We start from the raw sequence: 18,168 nt of genomic DNA, 5'->3' as shown, positions 1-18,168 counted from the left end.
GTGAGCACTGAGGGGACTCACGTTCACAAAAGGCAGGAGACCTGGAAAGTTCTAAGCAAATGTTGGGTATAGGCTGTTGATGACAACCAGCAGAATCTGGTTTATTACAAACTTCCTACGGGATCACCACATTGTTAAAACTGACTATCTCGTTCCAACCAAGTAGTGATAAAATATTAGGCATGCCTCTTCCCATTTGTAAGTTGAAAAGTATACAAACACAGTCTATTGTAAAAAAAAAAAATTATGAAGTATTGCTTGATTTCTACTACCAGTTCTAGTACTTTAATAGCTAGGATACTTTTCATTATGTCAATTTTAAATAAATGAGGGATTTTTAATCCCACATTCAGACAAATGTATCCCTGCAGACCTGTAAGTACTCTGTGACATTAAATCACACAATGTCCAACATCTTCACCTCCTGCCTTCACGGAGAGGTTACCAGTGAAATGTTTCAGGCAAAATCCAGCAAGAAAGAGGAAAGTAATCAAGGACTTAAGGATGCCAGTCCATCCCCAGGTAGCTAAGGAGGCGTTCCACTTAGACATATCTCCCTTCCATCCTCTGTGGTGTTCTCTGAGCACCACCTGTTGCCTCTCATTTCCCTAGCAAGCAGGCAGAACTTTACAGTGTAAGTCTGCCTCCAGTGGTTTTGAAAACATAACAATAACATACATTCAGCAGACGGATGACTAAGCTGGGCGAGCTGCTTTCATCTGACATTTCCATTTCATAAAGAGCAAAACACTATGGACACAGGCAAAGTGGTTCTGTTAATTACAGAGGGATTTTAAATCACAGATTTCCTAGTTTCAAATGACTTTTCACCGGTCAGTGTTGAGACTGTGGAACTGAATATAGTTTTGGGGTAGGTTGAAATATTTAGCCAATGAAAATCTACAAGTGCTCCCATCACCATACTCACAGCTGTTTACACACAGTTGTCCTGAAGCGTCAAGCACCTCTCAATACTAACACAACAATGACTCACTGCTTCTTGCCTCATCTCAGAGTTTCAAGAAGATGGGCCTTAGCTCCTATCAAAAAGATGCTGGGTTTCAGCTGATGTCAGCCTTACAAAGCAGGTTTTGTGACAGGTAAGTACGATGCCTGTAGAACTTGTTTCTCTTCATGCTACTCTGTGCAACGAAGAAACTCAACCTCAGGGAGGTGAGGCAGCAGGGAGCAAAGCCACCAGGCACAGCTCCTCCACTTCTGACGCTCACGTCTCTTATGGGTGGGATCCATTTCACCAACTACATAAAACAAAACTCAAGCACTACAGTCTCCAGCTCCCAGTGGCAGTGGAGCACTCAGAAAGCCAGCACTAGGCTAGCAGCACTTGCTGTGGTTTCCTAACCAGAACATGAGAGGCAGCAGGCCTGGACTGTATGATCAATCATAAGCTCCGACTAGAGCTTGGCTGTGGGGGTTCACACCTGGGCTTCCCCTCATCACCAGGTATGTACTTGGACAAGCCTGAAAATGCTGTTCCTCCTAGTACCTTCCTTTGCCAAATGGGATTAAATGCAGAACCATCCAGAAGGGACTGGTAGAAAAGCAATGCAGGTTACTGCAGATGAAACATTACTGTGCCCAGTACTGAGCAAGCAACACCCTCTCTGCAGGGGCACATTTTTTTTTTTCTGCCAAGAACCAGTTGCAATTACAACATCATTTGTGGCCCATACAAAATAAGTTAAAATTTAGCCTACTGCAGACTTGTTGAATTTTAGGAATTTTAGGAATGCAGGGCAAGACAGACCAAATGATTTGCAGGCTCTACACAGCCTAGGAATTGGATGGTCTACCTTTGCTCTACAGTAAATTGAATTAAAACAATAGATGGGACTGGTACTATAGGTTAAACTGCATCCTGCAGCGCCAGCATCCTGTATGGATGCTAGTTTGAGACTCAGAGGCTCCACTTCCAATCCAGTTCCCCATTCACATGGCTCAAGTGCTTGGGCCCCAGCACTCACATGGGATACTTTAAAAAGCTCCTAGTTTCTGGCTTTAGTCTGGCTTGTCTGTGGCCACCGTAGCTTTTGGGGAATGAACCACCAGATGGAGAAGCTCTCTGCCTATCTGTAACTCTGCTTTTCAAATGAACAAAATCAAAGAAACAAAACAAAACAAAAAAAACCCCCACAATGTGTGTAGTGTAAAAGAACTATACTTGAAGCTCTCCTCTGATTAAGTTCTGATCACCGACTGAAGAATTCTTTCTATTCAGATGTGTTTAGCCTCTTTCTGACAAGGTGGGGAACCATAAAAGCCAATCTCAGAACAGTTTAGAAACAACTGACCAACCTCATTTTCTCTTAAGAGTTTCAGACTTTCACACAGGTATTTTTCTTTAAAAAAAAAAAAAAAACTATGTAATTTTTAAAAGTACAAATAACAGTACTTATAAATGCATTAAAACATATAGTCCTGAATGTCTTCCAATAGGTGTTCACATGCAGAATCTCACAAGCACCTTAGCATGTGTTATAGCTCTGTAAGCAATGACTGTTGTATCCTACACCTGACAGCACTGGGATTCAGTCTGGCAGGAAGCAGCAGCAGATAGAGGAATGTTACAACTAGACATTCTTCCTACTAAAATATGCAGACATGGTACAGTTGACTAAACAAAAGATGAAAAATACTTTCCTTAAAAAAAAAAAAGAAAGAAAGAAAAGGAAAACAACTACTCAAGTGAACATATTTGCTACTGACTCTACACAGAATTAAATGCCACCACTGCTGTCCGTGAAACCCCACCTAACAATGGCCTTCTGATGTAGTTTTAAAACCAAGAAGGTAGGTAGGCATTAAATACACGTAACAAATCCTAGGGCATCAGGAACTTGGGAGAACACAGAAAAGCTTTGAATAGATTAAGGACAAGAAATACAGAGGCAAGCACAAAAACCTGCGACAGTGTCTCTCATGCCTTTGAGGAGCCTGTTGAAAAGATCACTCAGATCTGCAGGAGAGTAAGACCCAGAACAGAGGAGGCAAGCTGTCACGCGTGGGGAAGGCCGTGGAGCCAGCGCCTGCAGTGGTTATTCTCCCGTTGTAAATTCTGGGACGTTCCAGAGTGACTTCGTGCTGTAGCTGCACTCAACTGCTTTTGGGGAAGCTTGCTTTTCGCACATAATTGTTTTATATCCCAGCATTGAATGACAGCAAATCCCATTCATTGACCTTCCCAAGAGAAACTACTATGGTAAGCATGCAGTTTGAAGTCTGATGTTTTATATAACATAGGACAAGTGTACTTTTAAGTGTACATTTGATTTTGTGCTTTACATTAATAATTTTGAAAAGAATCCAACTAAGTGATAATGTTCATACAGGGACTGTTTTTGATCTCCCCCATTGTGCCTGAATCATTTCAATGAGTGGATCCCTTGGTATGCAGAAAGCCAGAACTTTGGAGAGGTATACAGCTGTTACCAGACCTGTGAAACTTCTTTACAGAAAGGACCAGTATGATTTCGCAGCTTTTCTTAGAATGGTACAGATACTCTTCTGCATTAAGCAAAACTCTTCTGCATTAATTACAGAATGCAGTTCTGGCCAGTTTATTACTAAATCTCTATTTGTCTTAATGATGCTTCCCATACAGTACTGACATGTTAATTAATTTCCTTCAGTAATCAATGCAGTTATTTAGCAGAATTTTCATTGTGTAATACACCTACTGCACTCAAGGTCCTTTGTTCAGCATTTTGAGCAGTGTGTTATCTGGCAGAAGGCAGATCTTTCCTCATTTTGGTTTCAGAAAGACATACAGTGTGTTTACTGTAACTCCTGTCATATTTACCACTTTTAAAACCAGTACTCTTTCATCATAAATGCTGGCAGTGTTTGTCCTGATTACTCTGCTGCAGCTTTGGTAATGTGGACGAACATCTATTTCTATGGCTGCAGTAAATGGCAGTGGATGCTCACATCAGCTTGTTTCTGTGCTTTAACAGAAGAGACAAAATTACTAAAAGACAACAGGAGAAAGCCGTTTTGCTTCTAGATGCTCCTGTATGTGACAAAACACTGTTGCAACAAAAATTCCAATAAATTATAACAAGTAATCAATAATTTATCAAAACCAACTTCTACATATATAACTGTTTTCCACAGTATCCAGGTTTACATATATATATATATGTAAAGGACAAGTGGGCACTGTGGTACAGCAGGCCACTGCATAAGCCCAAGTCCCCTACCAGAGGGTGAGGTTGAAGCTGCAGCTGCTCTGCCTCTAGACCAGCAGGAGCTGACGCCTTGAGGACTCGGGTTCCTGTCACTCACAAGAGATCTAAATGGACCTGGGAGTTTCTGGCTGCCCTGGTAGTGGCTGTTATGGGCACTCAGGGAGGGAACCAGTAATGGAAGCATTCCTGAAATGGCTTTTCTAGTTTCTGATACCTAAATTTTAGAAAATAATTTCCTATCAATAAAAACCAAGCAGATAATTCATGTTTGTGTTAGGCCATAGCAAAGTGGGAGACTTGGTCTGAGGTCTGAGCTCTATTCTTTGATCTTGCCACCAAGACTGAGGTCAGGACATGGGTTTTCCTGAAATGAGTGAGCTGTGACAATGAGGGGGCAGTATCCTCTTTGGACATGTGTCTTCTGAACAGCTGGGATGATGGGTCTACAAAGCTCCTGAGGTCTTTGCCAGCTGTAGGAGTCTTAGACCCTAACTCTCCTCACCTGGTTTCAACACCATTCATGTAACCATCGCACTATCTAAGGAGTAAAGACAGATGTCCTTTACATGACAGCATCTTGTTAAAACAAAACTACACCAGAAAGATCCAGACAGGGATATGAGAAGACAGAAGGTATTTTCTTTGCTCTACTTTTGCCACACTGTGACACTAGGTAAACCAAAATGTTATTTTTGGAATATATCCCTTAGAATAACAATTTAATGCCATGTATAGAAGCAAAGAATAATGTAGACTTAATAAAAACAACCACAAAAGAACAGTTCATTTGATGACTATGAGTCAAAGAGTTCAGGGTTTTTAGAATTTTCCACTTCTCTGAATGTTTAGTTAGCCTGCCCCCAGGGTACCCACAGACAAGGAAATGAATGATCCTTCATCTTTAGATCCTTTCCTCATTTCCAAAAAGAAAAAGAGCTACAAGTTTATCTCTACTCCTCACCCCCAAAAAATTACCTCCCTTCTCTTTGGTACAGTGCTGCCGGGTTGGTGGTTAGCGTGGCCTGGGGTTGGCTCTCACCTGTGGATCTGGGCATTAGTAATGTGCAAGGGTCTCCTTTAATGGAAGAAGAACACTTATTCTCCTTCACTGTGACCTAACAACTGCCAGGTGTGCAAATGCCCTTTCCCTTACAACAGTAAGCTGGGGAAGGCGCAGGTCCTTGCACGGCTATGAAAGGGACAGTCACTGTACTTGGACCTTCACCTTCGCGGACATGCACAACACAATTTCTCTTCTCACACCACAGTTCCCCAGTGGTGAGCCATGAGCACCGCCTGCTCTCCTGAAGCAAAACCAGAACCTAGGGACCTGCAGCTTTTCTCAGGTCACCTCAGCCCCAGAACCAGGTGTCCCCACCAATGCTCCCAAACAGGAAGTCTTAGAAAGCTAGTAAGAAATCATGCTCAATAGCTTAACACTGCAACTAAGTATGTATGTATTCTGAGGTGTTCCGAAATAAAACTGAATTTGAACACTTCAAAGTAATTATCTGAATAAGAACATGACAACAACTTACCAAACGTGCCATAAAATCCTCTCGGGCCACAGGTCCCCACACCATACTTCTTTAGAGAGGCTAAGGCTGCAGCCTTTATTGAAGTAAAAATTATTTTTAATCATTTAAGAGTGCAAAACTGACCCTTCAGACCCTTCAGCCTACACAGCTCATTCCCCACAACTTCTTTGTTTCTTAGTCTGATGACAATTCTAACAGGACATAAAAGAAGTAGTGATGGAAAAACTTAGGTATGTAACTTAAACCATGGAAAAGTCCCAAAAGCTTGATTCTCAATGCCTGATTAACTCAATGACTTCACAGTTTCATATTTATTGGCCTTGTTCTATCCTGAAAAATCTTTGCTAGCCCACAATCTCAATGTGAGATGGAAAGATTTACCAGACACTTTTCTGGCTACACTCAGTTCCCAGACTGTCACTCAACATGAAGCCCCATCACAACCAGCATCGGATGACACTCACCTTCACCCGAGGATTATCCAGCAATCCAAGAAAATTAAACGAGGCAAAGTTTACACATTCTTTTCCATTCACCACAATGTTGTGGCTCGGAGGGCTAAGGAAGAGAGACAGAGTGGAACTCTTCAGCATTCTCTTAGCAAACAGGGTCACTTCACTCTGGTGACAGGTACTGACAACAGTTCTGGATTCTGCCCTACTTGCATACCACTCTTCTAATTTTTGTTTATAGTAAATAAAATCAGAGAATGGTACATTAAAACTCACATACCTTTCTATTGATATTTCTTTAGTTAGATACCCTTCTTGTACTACTTTGATAAAAACAGCTGGAAGTTTGCTACAGTTTGAATTTCAGTTCCTGAGCTCAGCGGTTTGGAATGCAAACTGTTACGATAACAGCAGGAAGAGTGAAGAAATGTAATCTGGCTATGGAGTTTAGAGGTGATGCCCCCAATGAACAGATTCACACACACGTGACGTCCTGTGCCACCCACAATACCAGTGCCAGCGGCTAAACCAGGGGAACACACCCAATCTTGGACAGGGAACCTCCAAACCACAAGCCAAAATAAACCTCTGTTCTTTATAAAATCAGGCTGCCTGCAGGATTATATCATAACAACAAAAAAGTTGATTTATACATATTCCAAGGTGGATGAACGGAAATCTTTTTTTTTGGCTTCAAAACTTACTTAAGAAAGTAAATATGATCTCAGATAGCATCTGGAATGAGATGAACAGGAAATGTCAAAGGTAAGAATAAAAAAGCAGATTATGATTTTACAAAATGTTATGCACAGGACAATAAAAGACTATGTGAAATAAGCTTCCTACTTCTAAAGTTGGTGTTGGCTCGCTACTTAAAGGGAGTCTCCTTGTTCTTAACAGAAAACAAAAAACAACAACAAAAACCCAAAAACCAAAACCCACAGTGGCCAGCTACACAAGAGCTGATTTCAGCACAGTAGTGGCAGGCGAATGGGCATGTGTGGAGACAAACCATAAACACTCTGCCAATACATTCCTAAGCTCTAAGGCAGGCATCAAAACCCAGTTTCAAACCATGGTTCCTGAACCACTGCTGGGCTACAAGAACAAATAGTCACAGAAGCTTATCTTAAATGGAGGAATTGGAAGATGCAATTCAATAGCATAAGAGTCACTGCACAGTGAGGGAAAGGGTGTTATCAGGGAAGTCGGGTTTTGATGATGTATCTGAATTATTCTGCACACTATCAGTTGCTCTAGAAAATTCACTGCAGCCAGGAGAGACTGAAAATCCTGTTCTCATCCCTACCTGGCAATTTGTACAAAAAGTAACACAATGCTGGGAAACAAGGGAAGGAAAAGAGTGACAGCGTTAAGTGAATTCACTCATGCATACCGCTCACTAAGTATGTGAGAAGCTCATGTGTTGTACAGTAGCCAACACCCCGATGCATCCTTACTACTACAGGTTTTGGAGGCTCCAGGACATCACCTGCCTGTAAGCCTCTGCAAAATAAGGAAGAATCTAGCTTGGAGAGTAACTGTCATTATAAAGTGCCTCGCCCGAAGAATAGCTCTGTAAACATTTTCCTCCTTTTCCCCCAGTGTCTTCAGCGGCTTCTCTTTCAAACCAAGTATCACTCATTTCTTTAACCACTGCAATTCAAACCCGTCAAACCCATTATGATATTTAGTTTCCAACTATCTAGAGCTTTGTTTCCTAAGTCCTCCTTGATGATGGAGAGGCTGGAAGTCACATATTAATGAAAACACAAATTTCACAGGGAAATAAGCCTGTCCTGAAAGCTACTGTGTGAGAGTTGAAGCCATTCTATAAACACTGTAACACAAATAGAGGACAATCAGAGTAGGTACACCCATAGTCCCTAAATTGTCAGGTGAGAGCAGGTTGAGACGTAGGGGTACTCTCTCTGTCCAGCATCTGAACTATATGCAAGCATACACAGGCAAAACAGAAGCAACAGCATCTAGGAACTGGAGACAACACTGTTAAGACAATGTAAAGAAGAGAAAGGGAGATTCATCTAATAACCACATATAATTGCTAGAAACAGGACTATCAGTCAAATTAGACACCTAAAACATTAAATTAGACACAACAGGAAAGTTAAAGAGTTGAGAAAGTTACAGAGATAGAGATAGAAACGGGTACATAAAGGGAATGGGGGAGTCAAATCACATAAAAAGAAACTCCAGAAAGAAAGAATGGTTGAAAAAGGCAATAGGTAACTATTTTCTAGATCCCTTATAAGACAGGAACCCACAGACCAAAGAGGAAAATGAATATAAGTAAGAAATATGAAACATACACGATAATGGTACTGCAGAACTGTGTAAAGGTAACTGTGAGAGCCATCAGAAAATACAATATACAGACGGATATAATCCTACCAGAGTCTGGGACAGAATATGCATCAGGAAAAAAGGAGTTTAAGTCCAAAAAACTGGCTGGATAAAGTAATAAACACCTAAAAGTCAGCAAATAGACTAGTAATAAGGTAAGTAAGTGATGACTCTCCAATAATAACCCTGGGGAATATAAAAAGGAAGAACTCAAATACCTTAACCAGGCCATTAGGGAGAGGAAATACTTAAGTTGAACATGATGGCAAAGGAAGGATGAAGAAAATACAATCAAGGAAACTTGACCAAGTAGAAAAAAGGCAAGGGGGAAAAAAAGAAATGAAGGAAATAAGAAAACACATGATACTTCGCAAAGATGACAGAGACAGTGTCTACAAACAAACATCTTGTCCTAGTTACTGACCCTGCAGCATCAGGGAGTAGCCATGTAGGTGAGTTTTCGGTCTCTCCCATGCAGGGCACTCCTGCAATTACACTATGCTGCTTGTGCAAGGCATGCAGCAGAGACTGATGGCTGCCAACCCAACATGTAGCCTCTTGTTCCCAAAGTGCCACCTGGAACCAAAGACCACATTTTCCAGTTGCTGTTACAAATAGGCGTGGCCAGCGCTGCCCTAACCAAGCTGACAAAGCAAGAAGGTGCCTCTTCTCTGCTCACGTGCCTGTCACCCTATCTTATGGTGCCTTAGGAATGGGGCCATAGGCCTCAGTGTGGGGCAACAGGAGAAGCAACCTGGGTCCCTGATCTTTCGCAGAGCTTCTCTCTACATTTATGGGTGAAGGAAAACAAACATCTATTTTTCTCAAGCTATGGACATTTGGACTTCCTATTACATGCAGCTGTACAAACTCAGCAAGAAATGATTTTGATCAACACTAACCTTAGATATTTTGACAAAGTTGGGATTATTTTTTCCCTTAGAGAAAAGTAGAATAATTCGATACAGATACACAACATGGTCCAACTAACAGCATGTATTCTTCAGAGTGGGACTTGCTATAAAATGCAAAGCACTATAAAGAGAAAATACCCTTTTGGAGATCACACAAAAACCATAAGATCAGGAGTGGAACTGCAGCACAGTAAGCTGAACAACCACCTGCAATCCCTGCATCCCATCTGAGTAGCAGGTTGATCCACCTGTGATCCAGCTCCCTGTTGGTGTGCCTGGAACAGCAGCAGATAGCATCAGAGCTTGAGTGCTGCCTCCCACTTGGGGGACCAGGATGGGCTTTCTGGCTCTTGGCTTCAATCTGGCCCAGTCCTGGCTGTTGCAGTCACTTAGGAAATGAACCAGTGGATGGCAAAATCCCTCCATGTAACTTTAGCTTTTAAATAAATGTGCAAATAAATCTCAAATGAGATTACTTTTGGCTATTCCATGCACATCCTTTTAAGTTAGCATATTAAATGGAAGAAAATTTGTTGTAAATTTCACCTGGTAAATTACTCATCATCTCATATTTCAGCAGGATATGAGCTTTTACTATATAAACAAGTTAATCGCAATACACGTGATCAGATTAAACTCAGTTAAGATTATGTGCAATTATGTACAAAAGAAACAACTGCACAACAGCACAATAATCATGCTAATCACTGTGAAACTGGGGTAGCTATGCTGCCATGACGCAGACAAACTTCAAGGTGAAAAGATGAGGAATGTTACTATATAACAACACAAGAACACTAAAAAGACCGTGAAAATGTTGAGCTCATGCACAAAAATGTGCCACCAAATTGAACAATTTAAAACACAAACAAAGAAGAGAAGGAATTCACATGGCGAGTAGCAGTGATCTCTATCACTCATTTACAGAGGGCTGGCTGAGTGACTTGAATAATTAAAATGCTTAATGCAATGGACATGAGATACCCTGAAATAAAACAGGCATGGAGCATAAACTCACGGAACTCTGCAAACACTTACTATGGAGTCTTTTTACAAATCAAGTCTCATCCAGAGGACTAATATCATTAAAGCAATGTTTTCAGTTCACTAGGCAGAAAACAAAGTTCCACGAAATTATTATGCTTTAAAGAAGAAAAGCAAATAAAAATTAGAAAGCATTCAGATTTGAATAACACATATCAAAGAGTATTCTATAGCTGAAGCAGCACTTACAAGGAATTCATAGCCTTGGACCAGACACAGAAGTTCTTTGTGCCTTACAATTTTCAGAGTTTGTAACAAATTCATTTGGTAGCAAAACCTGCCCTAAACCGATGATAAATTAGAGCATTTCCATTGAATGGACACACTCAGATGAGATACTGCACTTGATGAGAGGAATATGTACTTAAACATCTTTTAAACTCCCAAATCCTGAATTTTACTCAGTTTTGGAAAAGATTATGAATCTTACTACAACAGTTAAAAAAACTGTTTAAAATGTTTGATAAATTTGAAAAAGAAATGAGCCAACCTAAAATATATAGAAGGAAGTTAAACAAGAGCAAGCATGATTTCATTTCAGATTGAAAACAATAAGGAAATCCATATGGGAAAATAGATGGGAGGGTCTGGGAATGGGGGAGCAATAAGAGCGACTGCTAATGATCATGGAACTTCTGTAGGTGATGGAAACATTTTGGAATTAAACATTTGTATGGTTGTGTAACAGTGAATATACTACAAGAACAATTTAATTGTGTGCCTTAAAGTATGTTTTTTAGAGCTGGTAATGGTGGCACAACTTAAACCCGTGCCTACAGCGCCAGCATCCGCATGGGTGCCAGTTTGTGTCTCAGGTGCTGCACTTCCAATCCAGCGCCTGGAATGCAAAGCAATGGTGGATGGCTCAACACCTTGGGACCCAGCAACTACGTGGGAAGCAGAAGGCCATGGCTCCTACTTTCAGATTGGCCAGCTCTGGCCACTGCAGTCATTTGGGGAGTGAACCAGCATACCCAAGATTCCTCTCTCTATTTCTCCTCTCCGTAAAATCTGCCTTTCAAATAAAAATAAAATAAAAAATGAATTTTACAGGAAATGGATAATCTCAATAACGCTATTATTTTAAAAAAAAGGCTAAGTTAAATTCACTTACTTGTGTGTCAGCTCAATAATGAATATAAATAATATTACGTTAACTGTAGAAAAGCCACCCGTGGGCCCGGCGGCGTGGCCTAGTGGCTAAAGTTCTCACCTTGAATGTGCCGGGATCCCATATGGTCACTGGTTCTAATTCCGGCAGCCCTGCTTCCCATCCAGCTCCCTGCTTGTGCTCTGAAAAGGCAGTCGAGGACGGCCCAAAGCTTTGGGACCCTGCACCCGCGTGGGAGACCCGGAAAGATGTTCCTGGCTTCGGATCGGCGCAGCACTGGCTATTGCGCTCACTTGGGGAGTGAATCATCGCATGGAAGATCTTCCTCTCTGTCTCTCCTCCTCTCTGAATATCTGACTTTGTAATAAAAATAAATAAATCTTAAAAAAAAAAAAAAAAGAAAAACCACCCATATGTAAATACCAGTAAAATATCCTACAATTTTTTCTTAAAGTCTGCAAAATAATGGTCTTGAAAATTTAACATTCAATAAATACTGCAATAAAAATATTCTGTATACTGAGAAAAAGTGAATACATGCTAAAGACCACTAGATATCATTATCAGGTACAGAACAAGAAACAAAGATAATAAAGAACTAAAAATTAAAGTTGAGCAGATAGTGGAAACAGGAAGAATCGGCAAAAATGAACCAATTTCTTAACTCATAATGTCAGGGCTCAACAGGGATTGTGCGTAGCTGATGAATCAAGAAACAGCAATGGAAGTACAAGCGTTAATTTTTAGAGTAATGAACCTCAAATCTAAAACATACAAGATGGGGAAAATACAGGACTCTGCTGCTTTTCATTTAAAGTGCATCTGACCATCTGAAATATTACTATACGCATCATTAATTTGAAAATTTTCTTTTTTTTTTTTTGGAAAAATTTCTCAAACTTGGGACTTAAGTAAATTTTTATATGGGCAACTACAGCACTTATTTATTTCAGTTGAAAAATGAATACTATGTAAAGCAGAATACATGTGAGCAAATTACCTGCAGAAAAGCAGATACAAGCCCTTTGAGGAGCAAAACTGACTTACCCTGAAACTATGTTGTAATTGAGAGCAGGATGGTCTTTTGAGACAGGAGGAACGAGAGGTTCTGGTTGCCACTCTTCAATCAATTCTTCCTTTTCCTACAAGAGAAGAGAACATGAAATCCGGCACGGTGCTGGCCACTCAAGGAACATGCAATGTGCAGTCTTACACACACACTGCAGGAGATGCCACGTGCAGCAGGACCTGGAGTGAAGCCGTGCTTTTGCTGAGTGGCTCCTGTAACCATCTCTAGCCACTCCAAGTCTAGCAGCTCTGTGTTTCCTTAAAACCACGTACCTGCCAGACAGCACTGTAGCAGAGTACTTTGCTGGGCACTGACTTTAGCCCCAGCTTTCCCTGTATTCTGCCCGTCCTCACAATATTTTATTAATCTTGATTTCCTCACATTACAGAAAACAAGTATTTATTTATTTTTATTTGAAAGGCACAGTCACATCTACTGGCTCGTTCTCCAAACGGCCACAACGGTTGGAGCTGAGCCGATCCAAAGCAAGGAGCTTCCTCTGGCTCTCCCATAGGGACACAGGGGCCCGAGGACCTGCACCATCCTCCACTGCCTTCCCAGACCACCAACAAGGAGCAAGCCAGACTTGAACCAGTGCCCCTATGGGATCCCAGCTCCCCAGGTAGAGGCTTAGCCTACTACAACACGGTGCAGACCTCTTTAGAAAACACTTTAACAATACAGTGAGCCCTCAGAAACTCTTTTGGGAAAGATAAACCAGCTACCATCTTATGCCAAAAAACGAGATTAAATTTCTTACCTTGAGTGTAAGATCAGATCGTTCTTGTAATTTATAAGTTTTAGAGAAAAGAAGTCTGATTATCCAGAGTATCAGGATTCCTTCCAAAATAAGATGGTAAGCAGGAGCCTAAGAGTGAAACACACAATAGAAAGCAAATGCACATAAATCCAGGGCGTTCATCTATTACTTATTACAACTGACTTTAAAAGGCTGCATTTGCATCCCTCACTTCTCCTATTTCTAACACTAGGTGATTTCTTTTTCACATGAAAAAAACCTCTAGTACTTTAGCTTTTAAAAATCTCTTTAGTAATACATTTCAAAAATAAAATCTGACAGCAGAGAGTGCTACCATCAGATCCCTTAGGTAACTATCAACAACAACAGCAAAAATCCTTACTCTCCCCACCCAAATGGAAAGACAGAGAGGAACAGGAGGGAAGCACTTCCATCTGCTGGTTCGTTTCCCAAACGCGTGCAGGTCTCCCAGGTGAGGCAGCACTGCTGCCGCCCAGGGCCAGCACAGCCGGAACATGGAGTCAGAAGCCAGAGTTGGAGATTCAACCTAGGCAATTCTATTTGGGACACAGGCAGTAATTCAAGTGCTGGTAGGAAATGGCGTACAACAAAGATCCCACAGCTTAACGAGTTTTCTACCTTTTCCACGTATCAAGAGAGTTACGGGGAAACCAGTTTCCACAATTAAGAGTGGCAGCTAGCACTTCTTGATAACCCTCTTTCAGTCCTTTCTGGACTCTGAGCGAGGGGAAGAGACTGTAAGTGGAGGGCCTCATACCTGTCAGTTCTCAAAAAGCATGCGGTGTTTTCTACATCATGACCTGTGAAGGCACCTCGTTGAAATCATTCACATCATCATCTTTTCAACTTTATTTTCATGATAAATATCAGGCTTTCATTGGAAAAAGCACTTAAAAACTTAAACACAAATTACTTCCAAATATCAGAAGTCATAAGGGCGTGTCACTATGTAAGAAACAGAACCAGCACTTGAGACTAGAACACTGTTGACAAAGTCACATGTGAGCTTTATGTCAACGCACAGGCAACTTGACACACACAGGCTGTCTGCTCACACGTGATTAGGGTGATTTTTAAAGTAAGCTGGACAAGACTCATTGAAGTCTAGGTGCCAAATGCATAAAACTTGCAACAAGAACACTGTTGTAAATATTTTTAAAATTTTCTGATCTCACTCATTCAAGAAGTAATTCAAAAGACTCAATTTTCTGACATAGCCCACCCCACAAAGAAATCATCCGCAAAGAAGCTGAGAAACTTATCTAGCAAATTAAGAAAAATCACAGCGCCACTTCTCTGCTGATAGGAAATCAGGGGTACAGGAGTCTTCTTAATCCTCCCTGCAGACCAACTTCAGGCAAAAGGAGCTACACGTCGAGTCTTGAAAAAAAGAGAAGGATCACCTATTTCTTTAAAAGACTTTCGACTTCTCTTATCCAGACACTACACTTAATCCCATGTTGAGCATCCGTTAAGTTAAATAATACACGAGACTAGGAGAGAGCCACAAGCTCTTTCAACTATTTTTCAAAGGAGAAAAAAAAATTTTTTAAAAATCCCAGACATCGTGCCATGGGAACCACCACCGCTGTGGGTGCCAGCAACATGAAGTTGCAGAAATTGAACACAAAGAGAAGTTCAGTCCATCCTAAGGGAATGTCAGCTCTGTAAGCACGAGGGTACGGCTCGTGTGTGCACAGCACCTCCTCCAGTAACAGCTACTCCAGGAGTCAAGGCTGGCTACTCGACTTCCAGCTCAACGAAAAATTCAGCTCATCAGTGCCTGAGAGCCACCATGTGGCTAAGAAACTACCGCATTTAATGGGTTTGGGATAGAAGACTCACAAACGGGGGGAGAGAGAGACAGACACAGATGCACGAAACTCAGCTACTTCATGAACGAAAGATGAAGGGAGCAGCCTCTAAGACACGCATTTTGACTTCCTATCGCCTTACACATTCGGAATAGCTAGCTCACCTCGTCTCCTGTTAAGTGTATACACACATACATGGACTTAGGCGGAAGACTGATAACCGCGCATTGGTCAATCCCAAGTCCTCCTCTCCCCGCCTGCACCAACACCGGCATTTCTGACAGTGAGCCCCGGGACCTTCCCCTCCACACGGCTCCTCTCACACCCAGTCCCCGCGCAGAGTGTGTGGCCGCGACCACCGGAGCTGAGGCCCGCGGAGACCCCGAGTCCTGGACCCCAGAGCCGCATTCTCGGTCCACATCTCGCCGCCCTCCGTCCGACCCTGCCCAGGGCCGCTCGGGCAGCAGAACCCACCTCGTAGAGCGCCTGCACCATCTCCACCAGCACCCACTGCTCCGCGGCGTTCGCCATGGTCAGCTGCTGGGCTTCCTTCCGGAAGGCCAGAAGGTACGTCAAACAGCGCGCGACGCGGCACAGTGACGTCCCACGCCCTCGGGGCAGGGGCTGGGCCCTCCTCGCGCATGCGCGGTGCGCTGGAAGAAGCCGGCTGGGGTGGGGCGACAGGGGACAAGGGTGGAGGAGACAAACCGGATTCCTTCAGCAGGTGGTCGTCCTGTGCAGGTTAGGGACGCTTTTTCTGTAATATTTTTTTCCTAGTATATTTTCCAAGCAGTCTACGACACGTTGTTGTAGCAGCTTAAACTACACCAAGATGAGTGATTTGTTGGGGTTTGTTTTCCACTACGGTGATCAAAAGCACATCACAAAATTGATCATCTTTATCACTCTTAAGTGTAAATTATAGCACTGTTATCCAGATATACATTTTACACCATTCATGGTTTTCAGATTCCACACACACAGATTATGCAACGCTTCTGTCTCTGTGCTTGGTTTATTGCACTTAATGTGAATACCACCGGTTGATTCCATGCTGTTGAAATTGACGGTATTTCACTTGATTTTTTTTTTTTTTAAGTATTTATTTGAAGGATCACACACACACAGTGCCAGACTCTGGTTCACTTCCCAGATGGCCACAATGGCAGGTCTGGGCTAGGCTGGAGCCAAGAGACAGGAATCAGAATCCTGGTCTCCATCATGAATAACAAGGGCTTAGGTAGCTGGGCTAGCTTCCCCTTCCTTCCCAGGGGCATTTGCAGGGCAGGGCGCTGGATCATAATTGGAGCAGCCAGAACTTGAAGCAGTGTTCTGATGTGCAATGGCAGCTTCACCCCGGCTCCACAACAATGACCCAGAGTTGATGAGTTTCTACGGCTGAGCAGTGTTCCATTGTATTCATCAGTTGATAGACACTGAGGCGGTTCCCATGTCTTGCCTGTTGTGAAGACTGCTGAAATCATCATGGAAGAGCTGTTGTCTTTTCAACAGAATGACTTCATTTTCCTTGGATATATACTCAGCAGTAGTTGATGGTACTATGCTAGCTGTTTCCAGTGTTTTGAGGAAACACCATGCTGGTTCCCACAGTGGCTGTACTAATTTTCATTCCCGCCAACAACACATGCACCAGTTGGTTGCTTTCTCAAGTATTCTTTGAACAAAATATGTTTTTTTTTTCCAAAATAGCGACACAGAGAGAAAGAGAGACACAAAGATCTTGGTTGACTTCCCAACACTGGCCCCAACACTGGTTGAATGCACTCCTGTTTCTCTTACATAGGTGGCAGTGGCCCAAGCACTTGGCCTGTCATCTGCTGCCTTGCAAGGCACATCACAAGGAAAACAGGGTAGCTGGGACTCAATGGGCACTCTGATGTGGGATGCCAGTGTCAGCCACAGCAATGGCACCCTTGCAACTTGTTGAGTGCATCATCTGTTTTTAATCTCTCTTGAGTATACCTAGGAGTGAAATTGTTGGGTTCCAACTAACTATAGATGTGACATTTTTGAAAAAATACACGACCTTTTTCAGAGCTACTGAACTCTTGTGCATTCCACTCACAGAGTAGGATGTGGACACATATTGAAGATGCCATGCGTTTCATAAAACATACATCTGTAAATACCTTAGTGTTATATCCATTCAATTGAACTAATGCTCTTTACAACCAAGCTTCTAGTTCACATGGTAAGAAATATGTTGATATTTGTATGTTTTTGCATTTCATTAAACAGTTTACTGTTGGTTAAACAAAGCCACTGAGTTAACATTTAGAGTGATATTTAAACCATGTGTCTCCAACATAGATAGCCATGTGTCCTTACCTACATCCACCCCTGTATTTTATATTCTTTGTTTTCAAAGATCTATTTGTTTTTATAGGAAAGGCAGATTTACAGAGAGAAGGAAAGACAAACAGAAATATCTTCCATCCACTGGTTTATTCCCCATATGACCACAATAGCCAGAGCTGAGACAATCCAAAGCCAGGAGCATCTTCTGGGTCTCCCACACGGGTGCAGGTTCCCCAAGCTTTGTGCCATCTTCTGTTGCTTTCCCAGGCCACAAGCAGGAATCTGGATGGGAAGTGGAACAGCCAGGACATGAACTGGTGCCTAAATGGGATCCTGATGCTTGCAAGGCGAGGATGTAGCCACTGAGGCATCGTGCTGGGCTCTCCAATTTTCTTAATATTAGTTTTTAATTTTCTATTTTAAGGGCAGAGTTACAGAGAAAAGGAAAGGTTGGGAGGGAGAGAGAGAGAGAAATTTTCCATTTGCTGGCTCATTCCCCAAATGGCCCAAACGGCCAGACTGAGCTGATCCAAAGCAAGGAGCCTTTTCCTTGT

General features: G+C 42.1%; 1 protein-coding gene across 1 annotated transcript in view; it reads right to left on the bottom strand.

Moving 5' to 3' along the window:
• Positions 1-15,879, bottom strand: part of SPTLC1 (serine palmitoyltransferase long chain base subunit 1) — a 45,936-nt gene extending 30,057 nt beyond the window's left edge. Inside the window, exons 1-5 of the mRNA XM_040963907.1 lie at positions 15,770-15,879; positions 13,461-13,568; positions 12,679-12,773; positions 6,211-6,304; positions 5,747-5,819 (exon numbers count right to left, since the gene is read on the bottom strand). Of these exons, the coding sequence (XP_040819841.1) occupies positions 5,747-5,819; positions 6,211-6,304; positions 12,679-12,773; positions 13,461-13,568; positions 15,770-15,826 (427 nt within the window). The 5' untranslated portion in view covers positions 15,827-15,879. The remainder of the gene's footprint in view (positions 1-5,746; positions 5,820-6,210; positions 6,305-12,678; positions 12,774-13,460; positions 13,569-15,769) is intronic.
• Between the last annotated feature and the right edge of the window lie 2,289 nt (positions 15,880-18,168).

The sequence above is a fragment of the Ochotona curzoniae genome, unplaced genomic scaffold (genome assembly GCF_017591425.1).
Source record: "Ochotona curzoniae isolate NIBS_2020 unplaced genomic scaffold, NIBS_Ocur_1.0 scaffold_3208, whole genome shotgun sequence".
Lineage (NCBI taxonomy): Eukaryota > Metazoa > Chordata > Mammalia > Lagomorpha > Ochotonidae > Ochotona > Ochotona curzoniae.
Note: the sequence above shows the minus strand (reverse complement) of the source record. Positions and strands in the feature narration are given on the sequence as shown.